This window comes from Zosterops lateralis, assembly GCF_965231275.1.
Source record: "Zosterops lateralis genome assembly, chromosome: 2".
Lineage (NCBI taxonomy): Eukaryota > Metazoa > Chordata > Aves > Passeriformes > Zosteropidae > Zosterops > Zosterops lateralis.
In genome coordinates, this window is record NC_139763.1 from 102921393 (window position 1) to 102945793 (window position 24401).

General features: G+C 51.8%; 1 protein-coding gene across 1 annotated transcript; it reads left to right on the top strand.

The window, feature by feature from the left end:
* Window positions 1-224: 224 nt before the first annotated feature.
* On the top strand, window positions 225-23717 carry CHRDL2 (chordin like 2; the record flags this gene model as incomplete). Its single annotated transcript, XM_083855595.1, has 11 exons — window positions 225-306; window positions 6346-6458; window positions 7303-7396; window positions 8294-8436; window positions 10692-10785; window positions 11092-11147; window positions 12970-13138; window positions 14058-14252; window positions 17379-17561; window positions 20912-21004; window positions 23504-23717. 11 exons carry the CDS (start codon window positions 225-227, stop codon window positions 23581-23583), a joined length of 1302 nt encoding a protein of 433 aa, XP_083711721.1. The 3' UTR covers window positions 23584-23717.
* Window positions 23718-24401: the final 684 nt, after the last annotated feature.

Here is a 24401-nt window from a genome sequence, read left to right on the forward strand (position 1 = left end):
GGCACCGGGGCGCTGCCGGCACCGACATCCCCGGGCACCGCCGGCCCCGGCTCCGGCACCCCCGGGCACCGCTCCGTCCTCCGGGGCGCCCGACAGCGCAGTCGAGCCCGCGGCACCGCCGGGCACCGGCAGCGGGAGCGAAGCCCTCGGCACAGACCCCGAGACATCCCCGGGACATCGGGCAGCGCAACCCCGGGCACCGGGACCGAAGCCCCAGGGCTGCGATGCTTCCCGGGGCGGGTCCCCTCGCCTTCCTCCTCCGGTGCCTCCTGCTCCTCTTCGCCTCCGAGAGCCGAGCCCGGGCTCGTAAGTCTTACCCGCTCTTGTCCCGGCTGCGCCGCTTCCCTCCGTGCCTCAGTTTCCCCGCCACCGGGGTCCCCAGGAATTTGCGGGGGTGCTCTGCGGGCATGGCTGGGGGCACAGGGAGGCTTCTGACCGTGGCAGGTGCTGGACCTCCGCGGCTGGGACGTCACAGATTTCCTGTCCTGCACTGTTGGGGACACGGCTGTGTCCCCCTCTGCCTGCCGCTGTCCCTGCCGGCTTTGCGGGGCTGCAGAGCACCGAGCACTGCACTGCGAGACTGCTGGTGAGGGGCTGGGGGGCTCCGGGGGCTGGCAGGGGCGTGAGGAAGGTCTGGGACCCCCTTCCATGGGCTAGAAATGCCACAGAGCAAGAGGTTGTCTTACACACCTCCCTCTGCACAGATCCCACCCTGCACGAGTGTATCTCCCCTCCGAGGGTGGACGGGGACAGGGGCAATGCCTCTCCTGCCCCTAACAGAGCTGGGGGCTTTCCTCCGTATCCATCCCTTGTCCATCTCCATGTCCTTCTCTCTGTCTCTCTCACTTTTGCTACCAGCGGGCTGACCAAGGCAGAGAATGTTTGGGATAAGGGAGGGAGGGTTTGGCACTTCCCACAAAAAGGCTTGAAGGACTTGGCCGGAGCTGTTCAGGAGCTTGGAGGGTGCTGGACGTGTTAATTGGGGCCAGGAGGTGGGCTTGGCTCAGGCAAAGCACTGGGATTCTACCATGGGTGCTGAGCACCCCTGCAACATTGCAGAGCCACCAGAGCTCTGAGCAAATTGGAGCGGGACCTGTTGTGTCCCTACATTTATTCTTCCCTTTAATCTTCTGGAATCCCAGTGGAGTCTGCCGGTGGCTTCATCAGGGTGATTTACAACTTGCCTGCTGCCAGCAGCGCATTAGGCACTCAAACAATCATCCTCCTGGAGTGTGGACCCAAAATGTGAGCACTGGATTGCTCATCCCACCGCGGGGTGTGCTGGGGGAAGAGGCAGGCGGATGGATGGGGCTGTGCAAGTCCCTGGAGAGCAAAATCCTGGTGAATTCAGCTCCTTTCCCTTCCCTGGGCTCATCCAAAGATGCCAAACCTGGTGCACAGCATCTGTTTCTTGAGCAAGGGCTGTGGGTTTGACTCCCTGCCTCTACCCAGACTGCCATGGTAGGGTTGGGAAGATGGGAGACACATCCAGAAGGTGAAACAGGTGTTGGGTGAGGTCTTTGCTCTTTGGAGGTGGTAACAGAGCTCATAAGCTGTGCATAAACTATGCTGGATGGGGTTTGTTTGATTTGGGATGAAGAGTTGGGGCCAATTTGCTGGACTTAAAATGTTGATAAAGAGCTGGTGACTATGGGGTTGAAGCAGGGCTGGAGCAGGGAGGTCCAGGGTCACTCCCCAGCTCTGAAACCCTTTAGCTTTGCTACAGGGCATATCACACGATGGGGAGGACTTGGCCAGGAGCTGCCCCAAGGTCAGAGGCAGGGTGGTTTGGGTGACAGTCATCATCAAGTTGTGGACTTCTCTCCACCGTCCACTTCTGCAGCCTCACACTTTTCTCAGGGCTGGGTGTTCAGGGAGAGTGAAGACAGGAATAAATTAGTGCGAGCAGGCTCATCAGCCAAGGGACCTACAATGTAGTGGCTAAAAATAGGTGAGAAGCAGAAATGCTTGGGCTTGAAGGCAAGTCAGAAAAGAAGAATTTGCCCACAGAAACAGGCTATTTTAGGGAATTTGCACTCCAGCTGAAAAAAAAAATATCAGAAGCACAGGTTACTGGGACAAATGTGCTGCATTCTGAGTAATTCAGGGGCAATGGTTGAATGCAACCGTGTTTTGGCTGGAGGCATTTAAACACCAGCATCTCTGGATGCATCTTTGGCTGGAGAGCATGGGGCAGTGGTTTTCCCCAGGAGCTTGGAAGCTGCTGTTCCATTTCTTTTTAAAATAGTTGCTGGAAAAAAGGGGGTTCCTGAGATCCCTCTGTCCTACAAGTTTGGATCTAGCAGGGATGAAGGGTGCTCCAAGATGTGAATGACTGTGATGGAAAGTGAGTGCTACCATGTCCATGGTAAGGGAGAGGCGAGGGTTGTACACCTTGCTATAGGTAACAGAGCATTCCCTAAGGAAGGAGTGGGGGGAAGCAGAGCCTGTCTGCCTGGCTTCTTCATTCTGGAGAACTCAGAGATGCTTCATGAGGCTGCCTTTTCAGAGCTACAGAGTTTTCCAGGCTCTCAAAGTCCCAAGAAGATATTTGCAGCCCAGAACTGAGCAAGACTAGTATATAGGAATTGACCTGGATGTGAGTGGAGTCTTTAGGATGCCACATGTCAAGGGGCCAGTGTGTTTTAACCAGTCCCTTCTCAGCTAAGTTGCATTTTAAGCCCTTCATAAATACAAGGCTGTCATAGGAGCGCCTGGACTCTGTGTACCAGACAGTGCTCTTTACACTTTATTTATGGCTGCTCTTAAAACTTACAAACTGGTTTGCATGAACTCCCTCCCTCATGCCCAGCACGGCGCTGGCTGGCAGGTGTGTGACCTCCAGAAAAACTGTGAACTGAGAGCTCAGCTCAGAAATGCCCTGCTCCAGATACAACCCCAAAGGTGCCATCTGGGCATGCAGGACCACCCTTTCCCCCTCAGCCTCGGGATGAAATGGGAGAAGAGGAGTAAGGGGAGATGAGCAAGAAGAGGAGTAAGGGGAGATGAGCAAGATCCCACAACCTCTTGTTGAGCCATCAGATTGCTCAGAACAGTCCCAGAGACAGAATTACAGAATCACACATGGCTTGGGTTGGAAGGGACAGTAAAGATTTAGGGTAGGTATTGTGGGAAGCTTTCCAGCTACCAGGAAATTGGAGCCTCACAAAAGGCTGTCACAGAAACTCTGAGCAGCATCTTCACAAGGCAGTTCAGAGACACCAATGCACAGTGACAAAGTGAATGGTGTGGAGAAACCCATCCTGGGCTGCATCTCTCACACCATGAGAAGGGAATGTCCCCTTAGGATGTATCTCAACAGCCTCAGACACCAGCCACCAGCAAGATGCCACCCCACAACTTCTTGACCTGCTCTAGATCCAGTGAAAAGTAAATCCACGTGACTTTTTTGAGTGTGCTGCTGCTGAAGGTACAATAAGTAAGATCACCTTCCTGACCAGCACGGGAGCAATTCACTGCCATGGCCTTTCCCTCCAAGTGAATTAGGATGATATCCAAAGTTTGACCTCTGAAAATGAAATTATTAGCCTGGCATGGGAAAGGATGGTCCAGAGCCTCCAGCTTCTAAGCCTCATCCATCCATCCATCCATCCATCCATCCATCCATCCATCCATCCATCCCCATCTTGCTTTTGCCCAAACTTGCTGACACCTCTTGCCAAAAACATAGCACTACTGAGATGCCAACAAGTGTCTCCTACTGCCCAGCACTGCCAGTCAGCTTTATTTTTACCAGCAGGCCCTTTGCAGACATGAATCAGGCTGCTTTCGAGGGCTGGACCCAAACCAGGGCTCCACTTGTGATTAAATGTTTGAAGGAAGCAGCCAACTGGCATGGGAGCCTGCGAGCTGAGCAGGGCTGCGTCACACCAAGGCAACTCCATTTCTTCACCCTCAGCATAATTCATGAGGATGCTGCAAGCAGGGAAAGATGAAGTCATTTTCTCACCCTTTTGCAAAAATATGATTTTTTTTGTTGTTGTTTAGGGTTTTTTTGTTTGCATGTTTTTGTTTTTTAGTTTTGTGGAGTTTTTTTTTTCCTCTCTCTTCTGGGTTTCCTCATATTCAAGCCACATGCTCTCCAGTTTTGTGTGGTATGCTGTAAGCTTGTGACCTTTGTGGCCAGGAATAAGGAGTGCTGATTTGTTAAGAGCTGTGGGGACAGTGTGAAGTCCTGATCAGGGAAAAAGAACAAAAAATACCGCTGCCTGCCCTCTGGTAATGTCCACTCCAAAGCTATTGCAAACCTTCACATCTGCAGATGCAGTGCTGCTGTACCTGGGCCAGGCAGTCTGGACAGCTGGTGGTCACCACTTGTGAAGGTGAATCACTTGGAGAATCAAGTGCTTAAAGCCATCAAGGAGAGGCTCAAGTCTGATGGCAGGGCTTGAGTTGGAAGAGACCCATAAAGATCTTTGTAGACCCACAGGGCTGCCTTTCCTGCTGGCCTGAGGGTCTGGCCATGGTGGAGCATCACCAGGGTTCATCCTGAGAGTAGTGATGAGCTGGAAGAGGGACTGCAGCCCACCCCAGCATATTTGGGTGAATTTTGTCCAGTAGATTGGAGAAATCCATTAAGCAGGTGGTATCTCCAGCTTCAGCAAGGTGAGACAACTCCAGCTGGCCCCTCCAAGCCACTGCTGTGTCCCAGGTGACAGAGTGGAGTGTGGCATGGCTCTTAGCATCTTTGGGGTGGTGAATGCCCCTGAGATAATTTCAGGGACCCTCTGCTATTCATTAAGGAGCCCTCCCAACAGCCTGGCACGGTCAGCACCCTCTGGCTCACCTGAGTTCATGTACTGCGTGGTGGGCATCATGCCTTGGAAAACAGCCCTCCCTCTCTCCTGCATCCCCAGGGTGCTGCAAGGTTTTAAAAGACCCATAAATGCTTCAGGAACTATAAACATCTCTGCTGCCTTCGAGCAACAAAATCACCCAAACTACCTCAAATTCCCTCAATGACATAACCTTTTAAATCACCTTCAGTTTTCAGTGGGGCTGTGAGCACGTAAACCATGAAAATCACACACACACATGAATGTGCTTAGAAAGACCTTGGGTCCTGGGGTGACCCTCTGCCTGGTCAAGGCCTTGGCACACTTGTCCCACACAGGACAGTGGGAGCAGCACCCTGACTCTCATAGGGTCCAGGTTCCTGCAGGACCTGCAAGGTTTGGAGCTCACTCCTGCAGAACCAGCTGGTGCTTGTGGATGTGAACATTAAGGGTTCTGAATCAGGGTTCTTGGCCAAATTCCTGAGGGGTTTGTTGGTGATCCCGGCCATGCCTCATCCCACAGCCTCCTGCAGCAGGCTGGCCTGGTCCTGCCAGAGGATTGGTTTGTGACTGTGGAGATGAAGGAGATTGATAAGGATCTGCTAAAATATGGAGAGGGCACACATCTCCAAAGAGGATCTCCTCCACTGCTTGTGCTGGGCACCATCTGATCCCTGTGCCATAGTGAGGTTAAACCTCACTATGCCAGTGGAGGCAGGTCTGGATCATTTCTGGGACAGACACCTCCAGTTCAGGAGTACAGCTGGAAACTGGCTCTTCTCAGGATAATAGGATCAAGAAGGAAGAAAAAACCCACGTGTTTATGCTTTTGGGGTTGAAAAGCAGATGAGGTGGACTTGCTGTCCCCCTGTACAGCCCCATAAATGAAAAACCAGTCACTCAGTCAGAGCAGTGCTGCATCAAGGTAGAGCAAAGAACTGAGACCCTGTGGGATGGCACAAGCATCCCAGTCCTGCTTGTCCATAGATGCTTGAGAGAATGAGCTGAAGCTCTTAGGGGAAGCAAAAGGCTGTTCCCTAGAATGTGTTTTTGGCCATAATTTTTTTCTTTGTTTCCACCCCCAGCCCGCCCCTTTCTTACTTTTGATATTTTTTGGGGTAACAGTGAAAACATCCCCTAAATTCAGGGTCTCCCATCTCTGTCACCACTCCCAACCATTCTGATCTCACTGGGGGAAGTTCCATCTTGTAGCATCACCCTGAAATCACTCATCCATCTTCCAGTGAGCATTTCTGTTTAGAGTGAAAACTCTATTTTCTGCCTCAAAACCACCCATTCTGTTCTTTTCTTGCCAAGGGAGTCCAGTTTGATTGGAGGAGTTGCCATTTGGGTCAGATAGATCCCAGTGTAAAAAATGCATGCAAAAAAAAAAAAAAACTGGGGGAAACAAAATCTGGGTTTGGTGGATGGGATGTGGCCACCAGCTACTTGTGGGGAGCAGTGTGAAGGCTGTCCTGGCTCTCCTCACAGAGAGCTCTCCCAGGAACCAGCCCCTTTTCTCACATAGCTTCTCCTGGTTGACTTGCAGGGCCTGATACCTTCTGCGACTTCAACGGCAGGAAGTACAGCCCGGGGGAGAGCTGGCACCCGTACCTGGAGCCCCAGGGGATGATGTACTGCATCCGCTGCAGCTGCTCCGAGGCACGTCCCCAACGTCCCCAGGGTGCCACAAGGGCTGGCGGGGACACTGCTGCTGCTGCTGGGCTAGGGCTGCACAGGGGCTGCACTGGGGCTGCACAGGGGCTGCACTGGGGCTGCACTCAGCAGCTTTGAGGCACATCAGTCCCCCTGTCTCATTTGACCAGAGAACCCTTTCCAGTCCCATAGTGGCACTGGATTAATCTCTTCCCTTTGGAAAAAGCTGTCCCCCTGGGGGGTGTTGGGTTGACCTTGTGAGGGAGCTGCCATTGACCTTGAGGAGACCTTTTTGGTACTTAAAGGGAGCTTGTGAAAAAGATGGAGAGTTATTTTTTATGCAGGCAGAAAATGATAGGACGAGGGAAGGGTTTAAAATTAGAAGAGAGGAGATTTAGATTAATATGTTCACAAGAAATTGCTCCCTGTGAGGGTAGTGAGGGCCTGACACAGGTTGCCCAGAGAGACTTTGACTGCCTCATCCCTGGATGTGTTCAAGAGCAGGTTGAGTAATCTGGGATAATGGAAGGTGTCCCTGCTCATAACAGGAGGTGGAAAAAGATCTTTAAGGTTCCTTCATAGCTAAATCCTTCTGAGATTCCATGGTTCTGCCTCTGTAGCACTGGTGTGTTGTGGATGGAGGTGGCTCAGGGCTACTGTCAGATGAGGGGTGGCCTTTGCTGATGAGACACCATGAGCTGTCTGGGCTTGAGCCGGGGCTGGAGACATCTCTGCTGTGTTACAGCCAGCACAATTTGTTGTGATAATGTTGTGTTCCTCCTCTTGCAGGGGTGAACCGTGAACTGAATGTTCCTTGTGCACTAAACAAAACACGTCTTTCTCTCCCCAGAACACCAACATCAGGTGCTACCGGATCCAGTGCCCAGCTCCACCGTGTGCCAGCCCTGTCACGGACCCTCAGCAGTGCTGCCCGCGGTGTCCCGGTGGGTGGACATTCCTCAGGGGCGGGGTGACAAGGTGCCTGCACTGCTGCCACTTGTGGCAACGCAGCGATGGCCTGGCCCTGGTCACAGAGCTTTTTCCCTCCAAAAATCTCATCTTGGTGGAAAAGGGCTCTCTGCCAGACCACTTTCTCCCCCCCATCCCAAGAGCTTTGTAGGGACAAAATGTCAGTTCACACTTCAGGGGCAAAACAGAAGCTGGCAACTTATTCTGATCATTTGCCAGCAAAGTGTCTTGGATCTTAAAAAAAAATAAAAAAAAATAAAAAAAAAAAATCCAAGTTTTTTTAACAACTTCCTTCTCTGCACTGGAGCACTGGAGACTACCTCAAGTTTTATCCCCAAAACCTTTTCTACCTTACTACTACTGATTGCCTCATTTTACCTCAATATGTTCATTCTCATCACCACAGATTACCTCAAGATTTGGTCCCAAAACTTTCCTCACCTGAGTGCTGGCAGAGTTGGTCAGAAACCATCGGTGATTTAAGAAACTAGGAGGGAAAAAAACTCATTAATTTTTTTTTTTTTTCTAATTACCCATGAGAAAAGCCGTTTTTACCTGACTCCATCTGATTTTGGTGATCGTTGCAACCAGGGGAGGGAAAAACCCAAGAATTTTGTGAAGAACCTTGTGAGGTCAGACTTCCAGGTTTTCCCTCTGTTCTGAGCTCAGTGCAGTCAGGGCAGCCCCATTCTCCAAAAGCTTTTGGACACTTAATTGCTGACCAACCACGCAGCGCCCTGGCCACCTGACAGTGCCTGTGGTGTGCAAAGGGCTGCTGGTCCTTTAGGGGTGGGCTGGTGGGGCATCAATACTGCACTGGGGCCAGGCAAAGGCTGGCTCTCATCCCACTCCTTTCTCCTCCTCTTTTCCAGAGGCACACTCCCCGTCGGGGCTGCGGGCACCCGCCAGGTCCTGCCAGTACAACGGGACGACGTACCAGCAGGGAGAGATGTTCAGCACCAGCGAGCTCTTCCCCGGCCGCCAGCCCAACCAGTGTGTGCAGTGCAGCTGCTCTGTAAGCCACCCTGGGACCTGGGGCTCTCCTTCACCCCAACAGTGCCCCACCAGCCCAAAAACCCCAGGAGACCTGGTAGCACCAGCCTGTGGGAGGGTGCCTTATCATTGGGATTGGGTTATCAGTGCAGATGATGGGGGCCAAGTCTGGGTGGGCCACACTGGGGCAACTTGGGGTGGACAGTGGGACAGCCCTGTCCTCATGGAGCACCCCAGTGCTCCAGGGTTGTGGCCAGCAGCATCCAGCTGTCCCACCTGCCCCACTAAGTCTTTGTCTGGTCAGTGCAGGACACAGCCAGGAGCCTTTCTGTCTGTGCAGGCTGCAAAGCAGGTGGGCTTGGTAGCCAGGGAGCCTGGGGGAGCTCAGTGTGCCTGCAAGGCAACATGGGCATGAGTTGACAGCTCTTGGAATTCAGGTGCTCTTGGGATCCATAGATTCAGAATACTGCTTAGGTTGGAAGGGACCTTAAAGCTTTTCTGTTTCCATCCCCATACCACCTCCCTATCATGCCAAGAACACACACATAGTAGTTACATCTATCTGTGATACTGGAATAGCTGCTGCTCTGAGCCTCTGGGGCATGCACCCACCTCGGAGCTGGGTGGCAGGAGGAATAACTGACATGTAGAAATTATGCAGCTTTTGAGGCTGGTTCCTCTCTTAGGGACCCCAGATGGATGGTGGGAAACACCAGGAAGGAGCTCTCTAGTCCAGCTGCATGTGCTCATCCGCCACTGTCCCCAGTAGTCCGTGGAGCTCCATGTCCCTCTCGGCTGTCACTCAGCCTCTGTTTATTTGTCAGGGTAATGCCTTGGATACAAAGGGGAAAATAAAGGGCTGGCTGTGGAGCCTTCGATGGGGATCTCCCCGGGCTGTGTCTGAGGCTGTCAGCTGCTAGAACAGCTGCATGAACAGCTGGCCTAACCCTCTTTAAAACTGCCCTAAGACCAGAGCCTCTGGGATAAATCCTGCTTTTTATGGCACTGGCTCTTTCCAGGCTAGAGCAGTCATTGCTGCAAGCTGCTGGGCAGAAGGAGAAGGAAGGAAGAGGCAGGTCTGGACTCCCTGAGTGGAGAACAGGATTTGGCATGCACTGACCTCTGCCAGATCCTGTCACCCACCAAATTTCCCTCATTCTCCTCATGTTCCTGGCACAGTGGTTTGGCTTCCTGATGGGAGAACAGGCAGCTGTGGTTTGGTTTTCTAAGGATATCCTTGGCTGACCTCTTGGTCTTGGTTGACTGGGAACTTGTGGGAACACCAGAGAAAACTGCAGAAGACAACCTTGCTGTTGAGGTCTGAAATGAACATCCTTTTTTACCCTTTGGCAAGGTAGCAAAAAACTTATTCCTGCAACAAACTAGTGCAAATCCACTGACTGAGGTAGCACTGGGATGCACAAAGGTCAAGGCTAGCCTCAACCTGTGGTTTTCATCTTGAATCACTACAGCAATGATATTTTCCAAACTATCCACTCAGGTCTATCCCTGCACCTCTGTGCACTTGGTTCTGGTATTATGGAATTAACCACAGGAGAGAGAGGGCAGAGCTTCAATGTGGACCTGAATCTGGGCTCCGAATCACACTTCCCATTTCCACCCATCTCTCTGGGTCTTTTTCCTGGCAGATGTCAAGGAAAATCTTCTTGTGCCCCTTCAAACTGGGGGTTGTTCTGCAGAGTTGGAAGGTGTGTGGTGGCTGTTTCAGGTCTGGCAGCACTAATGATGCCTGAGAGGAGGGCACTGCCTGCCCCTTTTTAGGGAAGAGCAGTCCACTTGGGAGCATGTGCACTGTTCACAGAACAGCCACGCCAGGAGAGGACACAACCGTGCTGTGCCCTGCAGGATGGATGGTGCAGCAGGGGCAGACCTTCAGCTGTCAGTAGGTGCTGGATGATTGGTGGTTCTGGAAGATGGACTATCAGGGGGCTTTTGATCATGGAATCATAAAATCTTAGAATGGTTTGGGTTGGAAGGGACCTTAAAGTGCCTTCAGTCCCACCTGGGCAGGTACACATTCCACTATCCCAGGTGGCTCCACACCCTGCCCAACCTGGTCTTGGACACTTTCAGGGGTGGAGCAGCCACAGCTTCTCAGGGCACCCTATGTCAGGGGCTCCCCACCCTCACTGGGAAGAATTTCTTCTCAATGATTTATGTTAAATTGGCAGTTTGAAGTGCTGGCAGCCCTGTGTGAGGGACATACAGCTCTTCCTAATGCTGACAATGTTTTTTTTTTTCCTCTTGCCCTCCTAGGAAGGCCAGATTTACTGTGGTTTGGTGACCTGCCCTGAGCTGCTATGTTCCTCTCCCTTAACTGTGCCAGATTCCTGCTGCCAGGTCTGCAAAGGTAATGAAGCTGGGACTGAGGGTTGGGAGACTCCATCTGGTTGCCACCTGACACCAGGAGCCATTTCAAGCCACTTCAGCAGGGTTTTGGAAGCCTGGGCTCTAAATCAGGCTGCTTGTAACCTCTTGGTTGCACCAGGAGCACCAGGAAGCAAAAGCTGAGGGCTTGGGTTTTCCTTGGATAATATGAATTGCATGTGCAAAGCTCCTGCCTTCCCAGACTCCCATGAGAGCTGCATTCAGCCACAGAGAGCAAACCTCCATTCAGCCCTGCAGCATCTTCCAGGACAGTGTTTTTCCTTTGCAGATGGCTCCTTTGAGAAGTCCACGGAAGAGGAACCCCTGCAGTTAAACAGAGGTGTTGTACGTGACATTTGCATTTTAAAACTCCGCTTCTTGCTTCTAGCACAACCCCCTGAACATCTCACAGAATGCCCTTGCACATTGTCCTCTGCAAAGATATCACCTCCAGCAGGTCTAGGAGGACACTCAGATCTTGCACAGTAGAACCATGGACACTTGATTTGCAGGTGAATCGTGCCATGAAATTGAATCTAGCTGAGAGATATCAGCCTAGGTGAGACCTCAGGCCACCAGGGAAAGACTTTTCTCCTCTCCCTCGGCAGCATCTTAGGGATATGGTTTAGTGCTGGACCTGGCAGTGTCAGGGAAAGGGTTGCGCTCAAGGACCTTGGAGAATTTTTCCAACCTAAGTGATTCTGATTCTGTGATTCTGTGACATCTTTGGAAGAGCAAAAGACCTGCAGGGACTAGAAATCTGGGACACTTCTCCTCCTGGTTGACCAGTGTCTGCCAGGTTAAACAGCTGAAGGACATTGTCAGAGCAGACCCAGAGGTGACCAGCAGCCAGGCCTGACCCTTGTCCATAGTCAGATGCCCAGATCTCTCTTGGGAGGGTTTTTCCTTTGGGATAAGGTGCCTCATCTCCCCTTGGGCATCAAAGTGTCTTGCCTCCCACCAAGAGGGCAGTGCTGGAGCTGGGCACCTCTCTGCCTTCCTTCCAGGCTGTTTGTATCAGCAGCGCCAGCAAGGAAAAAGTGACTCCTTGGCTGCCAAGGGTTCCTTCACGGCGACACTTTGGAGCTGGGCAGCCCATGCCAGGTCTGTGGGATTAGGTCACTTAGCTCCTGTCTCTGCCCTTTTCCATACTGCTCCACCACCTATAAAACCTCCAAAACAGACACAAGGGGACCCTTTGTGCTACATGTCTTGTCCCAGCACTCTGCTCTTGGAAGCTTGGGATGTTCCTGGGATGTTCCTGGCATTTCAGTCCTGCTGGATGGCAGCCCCATTCCAACTGCCCTGGTGCCTACCAGGTGAGAGATCAGGATATGGCCCATCCTTACCTTTCTGATCCTGTTTGAGCCACACAGATGCCAGTCCTCATTTTCCCATCTAGGAAAGACCAGCCCATTTCCCTGTGTGTTTTAGGGATGCAGGACCTCAAATGCTTCTCTGAGGGCATAGGGTTGAGCTTGGGTAGGGGAAGGTGCTGGCCCCAGTGAGGGTGACCCACATGAGAAAGACACCAGTGTGGGGCACTCACACCAACTGTTCAGCACCCCTTGGGTGGTGGCAGCAGCAAGATGGGGAAGGGGCTGGAGCACCAGGAGCAGCTGAGGGAGCTGGGAAAGGGGCTCAGCCTGGAGAAAAGGAGGCTCAGAGGGAATCTTCTGTCTCTCCACAACTCTCTGACAGGAAGGTGCAGCCAGGTTGGGATCAGGCTCTGCTCCCAGGGAACAGGGACAGGAAGAGAGGGAACAGCCTCAGGCTGGGCCAGAGGAGGTTGAGGCTGGATATTAGGGAAGCTTCTTCTCCCAAAGGGTCTGTCCAGCCCTGGCACAGCTGCCCAGGGCAGTGGTGAGTCCTATCCCCTGAGGGATTTAGAAGCTGTGTGGATGTGGCACTTGGGGACATGGCTTAGTGGTGGCCTTGGTAGCGCTGAGGGAATGATTTGGCTCCGTGATCTCAGAGGAATTTTCCAACCTCAACATTTCTCTGATTTATATGGTTTGTGGATCATTGCTTATCCCTGTGGTCTCTGCCTCTTCCACTCCTGATGGAAGGTGTGCAGGACACTGCATGGATTTTTCCAGAATGCTTTGGAATGGGAACAACTCAACTGCCAGAGTCTGAATCCCCTCTTTTCTCTGTCTGCTCACAGAGACACTCACAAGACCAGTGCTTGGGAGAGGTGGTGGGGAGGAAGCCACCTGGAGCCACCGTGTCCACTGTTCTCAGTTCTTCCCTGGAGTTAATTCCCAGAAGCTTCAAACCCAAGGGAACAGGTGGCACCACTGTGAAGATTGTCTTGAAAGAGAAGCACAAGAAAGGTAAGGGATGGAGAGGCCAGGCAGTCTGTATGTGACTTAAAGTGGTTTCTCCAGAGCTTGGAATTCTTCAAGGAATCTGATTCAGCAGCTGGTTTCCACCAGCAAGTCCTTCATCCCACTCTTCCATAGCCCACCTCAACCAGAAATCGCAGCCCTCATGCCCACAGTCTCCTGACTGCACCAATCTACCACTTTCCAAAATGGGTTGGAAGAAGACTGGTGCTTGGAATGTTTTGGAGACGTGGGACCTGGGAAGGAAGGAGCTCAGCTGGAAGACTCCACATGGACCTTCCAGGACAGTGTCACAGAAGGACAAGATATTCCTCCTTGTAAGGATGTGCAAGTGCTGGGTCTGACCCAGTGCTCTCCCTGGTGTTCCTCTTGGAGGAGAGAGTAGGAAAGTGAGGAGGCAAGCCCCTTGATCCAAATGGGGGAACAACAGGTCCTTTCTCCTCTTGGCTGCTCTCCCACCATTGTGCCTTTAGAAGGGCTTTTCCAGTCCTTGGAGATGAAGGCCAGGAGGAAATTTTGGGACCTCCAGAAATTTCCATGGAGGAGTCAGCAGGTGGCACTCTTCACTGTGCTTCACTCTTGCGACAGCTTTGGAGGGACCCTGGGCTTCCAGAGGTTGGGAGGCAGGTGAGGTCCTGCCCACACTTGGCCCAGTCCCCACCAGGGTGGTCAAACCCAGCAGAGCCATCTCCTGGCTCCCTGTGTCCCATAGCATGTTCTGGATGTGATGTCTGTGATATCCCGGTGCCCGCTGCTGTGGGATCTGCTGCCAGAGGACCTCATTCCTCCACTCAGCAGGACCACCCATGTCTGAGGTGCTGAAAGGCAGTGACTCCACAGAGCCTTGGGTTTACAAAGAGGAGGAGGATTTATTTCCACAAGCAGCTCTTTTCTCTCTCTCCCCCAGCTTGTGTTTACAATGGGAAGACCTACTCCCATGGGGAAGTGTGGCACCCCGTCTTCCGGCTCTACGGCCTCCTGCCCTGCATCCTCTGCACGTGCAGGGACGGTGTCCAGGACTGCCAGAAGATCACATGCCCCAAGGAGTATCCGTGTGAACATCCAGAAAAAGTAGATGGGAAATGCTGTAAAATATGTCCAGGTAGGTGGGATCCCTCTTGCTCCTGCGGCTGCCTTCTGCTTCCTTCCTTAACCTTGGTTTAAAGACTGAGGCTGACAGTCCCGATGTGTAGGGATTCAGATTGCTGGTGGCTGGAATTCACACCAGACAAGTTCAGTAGGGCAAGCACTGAGAGAGGACTTGACTTGTCTTGGAGGGCAGCAGGACTTTCCTGAGGTAAGGAAGATGCACTGACCCCCAACAGGTTCCGTCTGTTGGGAGGATGAAGTCTGGAGAAAGACACTTGAGGCAGGACATGCTGAGAGTGCTCAGATGGAAGGTGCCCTCAGGGCAGAGGACGCAGTCTGTTCTCCAAATGTCCAGGTGGGACAAAAACCAGAGGATCAAATTGTGGCAGCTGAGGTATAGGTGTGAGGGGAGAAGTGAGGACACTTCCCAGGAGAGGGGTTGTCTCTGGTACTCATGTTTTGTTGGAATTGAAACCCCCATCTCTGGAAGTGGAGGTTGACGCACAGGTTTTAGGGTGGTCCAGGAGCTGGGACATGGAAAGGGGCTGGAGCCCCAGGAGCAGCTGAGGGAGCTGGGAAAGGGGTCAGCCTGGAGAAAAGGAGGCTCAGAGGGAATCTTCTGTCTCTCCACAACTCTCTGACAGAAAGGTGCAGCCAGGTTGGGATCAGGCTCTGCTCCCAGGGAACAGGGACAGGAGGAGAGGGAACGGCCTCAGGCTGGGCCAGGGGAGGCTCGGATAGGATGTTACAGAGAATTTCTTTCCCCAAAGGGTCTGTCCAGCCCTGGCTTAGCTGCCCAGGGCAGTGGTGAGTCCCCATCCCCAAGAGACTTAAAAACTCTTTGGCACTTGGGGACATGGGCCAGTGGTGCCTTGGCAGCACAGGGGGAACAGTTGGACTTGATGATCTCAAAAGTCTTTTCCAAATTTAAGGATTCAGCAATTCCATAATGGAGAAGACCACTTTTCCTTTTCTGTTCAGTGTATTTTGGGTCTCTCAGCTCCCTGTCCTTTGGAAAGCTGTGTGCCTTAAGCCACAGACCTAGCAAAGATGTGGTAGGGCATGACATCTCCTCCTGCTCCCACTGGAGAATGTTTTGTGGATGATACCTCTCTGTACTGACATTTATCAGGAGATGTTCAGCTGATGGACCACCCACTGCTTCCCTGGGCAGACTAAAGGTACCTGAGTGTCTTTGAGCCTAACTACAGGTGCCGCAGGTTCTGCGTGATCCTTTCTGATCTGCATCTTCCAGAGGTTTCTGTGGAGGGGTCTCACCCAGGAGAGCAAGCAAAGGGCACTACCATGTTTTGGAATGGCTGCAAAGTCATTTGAGCTGAGATTTTCAAGTTTTTCCAGACCCTGACTGGAGAAGTTCTGGGATAGCCTCCCCAGGGGAGCCAAGGGCAGAAGCTCAGCTTGTTTTAATAAGGTTTTTGATATGTTTATGAGCAGGATTTATGATGTGGTGCCTGGTGGGAATGGGATGTGATGACTGAGCAGAGCCCTTCCAGTCTTGCATTCCCACTCTAGTGGGTCTCTCTGGTTTAAATCCGACAACTTTCCCTGCTTGGATCTCTTGTCTGCTCTTCAGACTTCATTTTATTTCCAATTAAACACCCTGATGCAGCCAAAATGATTTTGTTCCTGCTTTCCAGTTCTCACAGACAGTGATCACACACGTTGCTCATCCTTGCCCTTTCCTTCACTGCGTGGAGGCTTTGCCCAGGTTCTTTTCCCTGGTGCTTTCTGTGACTGTCCTTATCTTCCTCCTTTGTACCCAGTAGCTCAGGAATGCTAAGTGATTTCGCTAAAGGGACGCCGATCCCGGGAATTACTGCGATGTGTTGTTTGGATGGGGGGAGCACTGCTGTGGGCAGAGCTGGTGATCACGACCTCTGTGTACCTGCTCCCCCTCCCCAGTGCTGTGGGCAATCGAGTGGCTCCGGTGAGAAGCTCCTTGGTTGTTAAATTCCTGTTGAGTTCCAGGGGTTACTTTCCTGCTGTGGAGGTGGGGATTTAATCACGGACTCCATGATCTTAAAGGGCTTTTCCAGCTTTAACAACTCCATGCTGCTGTGAATGCCCTGGAGCAGGTGAAATTTAAGGCTCTGGGACAGAGGTTTCCCTGCTCCCTGACCTGCAGTGGGACAGGTGAGGGTGCTGGGGCTGTGCTCATCCCCCTCTGCCTCCCATTGAACTGCAGAACTGAGCATCAGTTCTCTAGTTGCTGAAAAGCTTTGTTTCCCTTTAAATTGGGATTTCCATCCTGTCTCAGAGAAGAAAAGCTCAGGACCACCCCAGAATGCCTGGGGGAGAGCAGAATCAGGCCTAAAATAACTGTCTTACTAAAATAAACCCCAGGCATCTATTTATAGCCAAACTTTCTTTCGAGTAGCGTAAAAAGCTTCAGCATCCAAACTGACTGGGAGAACAAGGCTAAATTCAGCAGAGCTGGGCTCCTCTGTGTTCCAAGGACCACAACCAAAGGCAATAAATCTCCTTCCAAAACCACGAGAGATTGATTCTTAATTACTCCAAATACATTAAAAAAAAAAAAAAAAAAGAAAAAAAAAGACAGGGAAAACTTAGCAGCTCTTCTTCACCTCTTCACCAAGAATGCCAAAAAAGTCATGTAGGACCCGGTGTGAATGTCCTTGTGGTGACACCCCATGTGGAAAGGGTGCTGGGACTGATGCTGAACCCACCTGTGGGGCTGAGCTGGGCACGCTGCCCAGGTAACCCAGGCTCCCCTGCTGTGGGCTCATCCCCTTGCTCCCCTGATGTTCCTCCCCCATCAGGAGCGAGATGGGAAGTGGGGAATCCAGCCCATGCTTTGCAGCCATCAAGGTCCCTGCAGACAGTACGGGGGAACCAGATAGACAGAATCCCTCTTCCCCATTCCTGCTGGCACAGAGGCTGCTGGGGTCAGGGGGAGAGAAAAACATGAGAACAAGACGGTCCACAGGTCCTTTATTAACCTCTCCTTTGCTGCTGGTCCTGGAGCTGGGGATTGGATCGTGGGACAGACACGACTGTGCCACATGGCACCAAAGCCAAGATGCCTTATCAATGACCTGGGTGATGAGATGGTCCTTCCTGACCCTCTTTAATGAACTCTGTCCTTGTTTTTGCTCAGAAGCCAAGGTCAAGCCCACGGATGAAGTCGCCACCCCGCGGTGTGGCAGGAGCCCCAGCCGTGTCCTGGTGTACATGTTTGTGCCGCCGCGCTCCGAGGCCTCCAAGGAGATCCTCAGGACTATGGCCATCGAGAAGGAGATGGCAGAAGAGGTGGAAATCTACAACTGGAAGCTGATTAAAGGTGAGCACCATTATGAAAGCAGCCAGCAGAGCAGGAGATGTGTGTGGAAACATGATGCTTTCCAAGCTTTGTTCAGTTTTTCTGGCTTTTCTTGAGGTGCTCCACCCCTTGTGTGGTGAATCAAAACCTGCTGACAGCAGGCTGGCTTTTCTGACTCCCCCATTTCACACTCTTTTCCTGCATTCCATGCAGACCAGGGGCTGGAAACCACTTTTGGCCCCACTGACCTCACTACGAGCTGCAACACCATCTGGAGGCACAGCACATGGGCAAGCAAGACAAGGGGCCTTGGGGCTTCTCCTCCAAACCCCCCTGCTCTCATGCCAAATGCACATGGAAAACAAACAAAAAAATTGTTCTGGTGACTCTGTGGTTTTGCTTTTGCTCTTTTTTCACACCCTAATCCACCTACAGCTTGAAAACAGCTGCAAAGGTGCGTACAAGGGGGTTGAATTGTCCTCAGCCCTCTTTTTGGATGGGTGGATTTGGATGCTCCTGTTGGTGTGTCCTCTGGAGGTCAAAGCACAGCAAATCCACTGTCAAATGACACCAATCTCCTGCTCTCTCCTCACACCTCCAGCTCTGCTCTTACGGACCAGAGGAGTCCAGGGACACCCAGTCCAGTAGATATTTGTGCTGTGTTTCTCTGCGGCCCAGGGAAGCATCCCAGTGTCCCATTCCTGAGTTTCCATTGGACATACTCTACCCCAAAAAACTTGAGTGCTTGAGTTGGTTGTGCCTTTTCTATGGATACAGTGACCCTCAGCCTGTGTCTGCTGGACACGTGTAGCCATTCTGGCCTCCTGGTATGTCCATGTTCCACATCACTCCCCAGGGAGACCTCAGCCAGCTGCTGAGACTGGGCACACACGGATAGCAGCCAGAGAAATTAGCTCCAGAGATGGAGCCCTGGTTGCCACCATGCTTCCATCCTGCCCCTGCCATCCTCTATCCTCTGTGGTGCCCCCCAGCCCCAGCGGGGCCTCCCTCACAATGACACCTTGTGGCTGAGGACAGCTCTGAGCCCGCGCTGTCTGGGCCCCGCCACTTCCTCCCCTCGCTCCTTGGCAGCACCCAAACCTTCTCGGCACCTTCCGAGGCCAAAAGCTTCAGTCTGCATGGAGCTCCCCAGCCCTGCCAGCCAGGGACAGGGGAGGCCCTTGTCCCTGAGGCCAACACAGCTCTTTTGCTTGGCAGAGTGAAGTGTTATTATTGGGAAAGAGCATGAGCTCACTCACATATGGATTCCACCTCTCCATGGTCCATCACTCTACCAACAGAGCAGCGTGTGTGGAGTAAAGAGGCTGCAAGTCACACCTGGACCTTGTCCATCTGCCTTTGTATGGGCTCACGATACCTACGTGGCCTCATCTATTTCTTGGCCAGGATGGTTTCCTTCACAAAGCAGGAGATGGGAGGAGAAACCAGCACCATCTCCCAGCCAGAAGTTTTACCCAGCTGGCTGGTGGCGCATAACTGGCCTCCAGAAGAGTTACAGTATGGGCTTCCCCATCTTTTTAGGGGTCTGAACATCACCAGCAGGCTTGAAAATTGACTTTCTGATGGTTTTGACCGGTTGTCCTCTCGCTACAGGCCCTGTTTAGAAGTCCATCCACATCTTTTGTATCAACCCCCGTTAAACCACCAAGAATGGTGGTACGAGCCCCACAGCCCCAGCAGCTCACTCCACCTCATCCCAAACACTACCAGGAATGCTCCTGCCTGTTGGATGGGGTGTGCCTGCCAGGAAATGGCATTGCCCTGTGCCAGCTCCATCCATCCTGCCTCTCTGCTGGTGAACTGTTCTTTTGCTGTCCTGATTGCTGCTGGAGCGTGTCCTGCGTTCTTCCACTGCTCCCCAGCTCCTGGCATGTGTCAGGAATGACCATCCCGGGGGCCAAAGGTCTCAGCCAGCTCTCTGAGAGCTCTTGGGGAGCATTATCTAGGTTGGTTGATTAAAAGATGTTTATCTCTTTTAGGTCTTGTTTAAAATATCCTCTTGGTTACTAATGTGCTGGAGAGTGCTTCATCAGCCCCGGGGACTGTAAGCACACCCTCCTGCTCCTTTCTAAGTATAGACCAGAAGAATTTATTGAACACTTGTGCCTTTCTTGCGTCAATAACAGTTTTATTATCTCCATCCAGTATCTTCTTTTGTTACTGGTAGGACTTCTTTACCCAACTCACTGAACGGACTAATTAATAGTTCAAATATGCATCTATTTCTCTCTATGCCTTTGACTTCCTGTACTAATTTTCCACAGTTGATAACATCTCATTTATATGGATTGTGAGGCAGTTCCCCTTCATTACATACCCTTTTTATGTGTAATTGCTGCTGGGAATCAGGGAAAGTCTCTTAACCAAATAAGGGGGACCATGTTGCCTCTCACATCTGCTGGCAGCAAGAGGCTGGCTGCTCTGGGATGAGAGGTGGGGAAGGATATTCCAGGCATACCTGCCTGGTTTGTCATGCCTTGCAGGAGAACAGGAATATCATAACCCCTAATCCCACAGGAAGGTCACTTCCATTGCTACATACAGGTTCTGGTTTGCATGGGTCAAACATCTGAGTCAGGCACCTCCACTAAGGGGAGAGTGCTGGCAGGGGCAGAAATATCAATCTCTGCTGAGGTCACTTGTGTTTTTTCCTGTCCTGGAGCAATTTCAGTGCTGCTGACGAAGAGATAGAAAACTTTGGTCCCTGGCTGCTTCCAGGAAAAGAAATCATCTGAGCATGGAGGGGTCTCTGCACTTGGGGAACAAAGGAGTTTGAGAGTGAGCAGAGGGGGCAGGGATCCCAGCATCCCTTTACTCTCCATGGTTTTAGGGGAGAGTGGAACTCCTGCAGGGCAAGATGCTTTCTGGAGCAACAAAATCATATTGTTCTCACCTGCTTCATGGTGAAACATCCTCATTGAACAAGCAGTGTCTGTTTACACAGTACCATAGAATCTTAGAAAGGTTTGGTTTGGGAGGGAGCTTCAAGGCCACCCCATTCCATACCCGTGCTGTGGACAGGACACCTCCCACTAGACCAGGTGGCTTCAACCTGGCCTTGGACACTTCCAGGGGTGGGGCAGCCACAGCTTCTCTGGACAGCCTGTGCCAGGGCCTCACCACCCACACAGGGAAGTATTTTCTCCTATTATCTAATCTGATACTTAAATAAGATGTCTCCTGGCCTTGGCCAGCCCTGGATTCATTCCTAGTTCCAGTCTCTGGCAGCAAGTCCTGCACCAAACCAGGACCCCAGGGCAGACAGTATCAGGATGGGACAGAGAATCCAAACCTGTGTGAGCTCTGAATTGGGCATTGCAGAATCTGATGCCCTGTGTCCCCCTCTGCAGGAATATTCCATCTGATCCAGACCAAGAAGATCAGCAAACAAGAATTCAAGCAAGAAGCACAAAACTTCAGGCTGATCACTAGGACAAATGAAGGTAGGGAGAGAAAAATCCCATTTCCTCACTCCTCCAGCACTCCCTGCCCCAACCAACCTCCTGATTTCCTGCTCTGCTCCAGCCATTCCAAAAAGGCTGTGTAAATCCCAGCACAGTGTGGGGAGCTGAACCATAGGGAAAACACTTGTGCAAGTGTAGCTGGGCTGGGGCTGACCTGTCTTCACACCCATATGCAACACTCCTGATTAACAGCCACATTTTCACTTTATGGTATTGGAAAGGGCAGCCAGCTTTCTAAAAGTGGATGCACTCTTGTGAAATCCAGAGGTTTTGTCTCTCCAGAGCCTGTAAAACTGTTTGATTTTTATATCTAATCCATCTGGTGCTCCTGGGAGCATAGGGGGAGAAAAAAAAAAAAAAGGTGCAAGGGATTAGCAAATAAATAAACCGTTGAAATGTTTTAACAAATCATTCTGGATGTTCCCGGGATGTGCGTAAACATGACAAAGAGCAGGAATGCCGCTGCCTATCCCGGGAGTGCCTGTATGGAGCGAACTGCCAGGCTGTTTCCTGCTGGCCGCCTCCTCCCCTGGCTGGGGTGCAGTCTAGTGGGACAGGTTGGGATCAGATCCCTGCCCGCAGTGCCCGGCACCCGCGGGTTGTGCGGTCAGCAGTGCACACCGGCACTCCCAGTGCCCCAGGTTTGTTTCCACCCCCAATCCATTTGATACAGCATCTTTTGATCAAACCCCGGGGGATTTTCCAGTCCTTGCTCCCAGGCTGGATTCACACCCTGGTTCTTGCCAGAGTTCTCTCCTCCTTCTTCTTGCCTCAGTTTCCCCTGGCAAAAATAACCCTGTTGTGAAACCATCCCACTGCCGTGGCTGTGAGTTCTAGGAAAGCTCTGACCGATGATTTCCTCACAGCAGAAGATTAATTCAGCTAGAAAATATTCCCTCCACCCCCGGGGTGATGACATCGGGGCTGCATAATCCTTGCTGGGATTGCACTGAAGGAAGAGAACACCTGGAGGGAAAGCACCTCCAGCCACCTCCTGCACATCCAGGGATTCTTTATGGAGCAAGGAGAGGGATTGGAGCCCTTTGTCCTGTTTTGGGGGGCTGTTCACAGCTCCACATTCGATTTGCTGGGAGTCTGCTGCTCCTCGGGGGATTCAGAGGGATTCCCTCTTCTTCTTCAGCAGGATTTCCCCCTACCATAGGTTGCTGAATGAAGACCCAAGGCTGAGGCAGCAGCAAAAAATGAATGTAAATGGGCGGGTTTTGAGCAACCCACCCCAAATAAACGGGGCTGACAGAAGGGAGGAGAGAACCATACCTGTCCCTTGCCCATGAAACTGAAAATTTGGCTTTCTGAGGTTAAAGCAGAAAACAAGCAAAATGCTTCTTCCCCTGAGAGGCAGAAAGTCAGCCCAAATCCAAGACACACCAGGGAGGACACAGACCTAACACCACGTCAGAACACCCTTTAAAGAGGTGGAGAGGGAGATTTATCCCTGTTTCAGTGTGAGCCCCTTTTCTTTTCAGGCTGTGCAAGAGTGCCTGTGTCTCTACAGGCCACCAAGTGAGGTGGGTTCCCTCCCCGTGTGTGCAGCCTTCTGTCGCACCCTCCTGAGTCCACGCCTGTATAGTCACCACAGTTTTGGAAAGCCTATTACAGTTGTTGTCACCGCTATTAATGTCTTAGGAACTGTCTGGGTTTTTCCCAGTAGGTTTTTTTGTTGGTTAATTATAAAAGAGGGGGGAGATGTAGGGTTTGGTTTATAATTGTAAAAGTGTTTAAGGCCCAGCAGAAGGTCCCGTGGCAATGGCACAGCTGCAGGACGGGCCAATGGAGTTGGCTGAGGGGGAAGAGGTGGCTGGGAGGGAGGGGAGAGCCAGGTGAGTGACAGGTGAAAGTGAGATCATGATTGGTTGGAGGAACACATGGACAGCGAATGAGCAGAAGGTGATTGGATGGAGGGATGCGCGGACAGCGTATGAGCAGAAAGGTGATTGGCTGGAGGGAGTGTGGACAGCATATGAGCAGAAAGGTGATTGGCTGGAGGGAGTGTGGACAGTGGCACTGCAGCTGAAGCAGCCAATGGGTGCCCTTTCTATTAAGTTCTGCTAGGCCTCAGTTTGGTTTCAGATATGTCGGGTAGAGATTAAAGGTATAAAAAGAGTGTGATTTGTACAATAAACCAATCTCCTTCGGGTGCATAAGGGGCTCCGTGTCACTTTGTTCTCCATCGCTACACAAGTGTTTTCCAGAAAAAGCCTTGTAAGTGCCATTGATTGTGCCATTAATTGCATTGCAAGGGTAGGAGCCCCTCCAAGCACCATTTTAATTGCAAGACTACAAAGCCTCAGGTTGGGATCACTGATGAACTGCTCTGAGCACGGCCGGTGTTGTGGGCAGAGCTCTCCCCAGCGAGGTCCTTGTGGATGCTCCAGTGCCGAGGGTGCTGCACGTGGGGGAATTGTGCTTTCCTGCTCTGAGGCTGTTGCTAATGTGTGTCTGTCTTTGCTCATCCAGGTCACTGGAACATCTTTCGAGCCCAGACGTCGGAGCTGAGGATGACAGAAAGCCCAGAGAAGGAAACAAAGACCTTGTAAAGCAGAGAACTTTTCCCTAACTATTGATTTATCTACACACAGACACACATACACATATATATGAACTCCAGAGCTGCATTATTAAATAGACTGGCACTGCAATACAGGTTACACTAGTGGAAATTCCAGCAACTCCAGAGAACGATCCCAATCCATCGGCATCGAAGCCACAGCCGTGTAGGTGCCTCTCTCCAGCAGGAGAGTGCAGGAGGTTGGCCATCACCTCCCGCTATCCCAAAGGTGTTGGATGAGCAGAGGGAGGAGGGGTGAGACCTGGTGCGACACGAGGAGGTGGAATCCATCCCGGACACCCCGGCGTTCCCGAGGAGCATCAGGAGCACGCAGCAAAGCAGAACATTACCATGCTTCTTACCAGCTGCTGGTGGAAAGATGACCTGCAAAGAAAGAAAAACCATCCCTTTTTATTTCCTCGGAGCCCCTGGGATCTGCAAAAGGCTTTCTTGGGCTGAATGGCCTCCAAGGGGTGTTTTTTTAAAAATCTCCTCTCTTCCAGCTGGGATGATTCTTTTCACTTCTTTGCAGGTCACTTGAAAATGTAGGTCTTGGGAGGACCCACCTGCTGGCAGGGTCTGAGACCCTGAGCACTGCACTAAGGTCGCTACTCAGCATTTATTGTGCTATATATTTATATCTATCCTATATAATATCTACAGGGCTGTATTCACAGGAGGGGCATCTCCCAAAGGGTGAACAGGATCATTTTGGCAGCATGGGGAGGAGGGCATGCAGCAGCATTACCTTCCCCCTGTCTGGAAACAGCTTTGGGGGATTTTCAGGTTGTTTGGGTATATGTATTT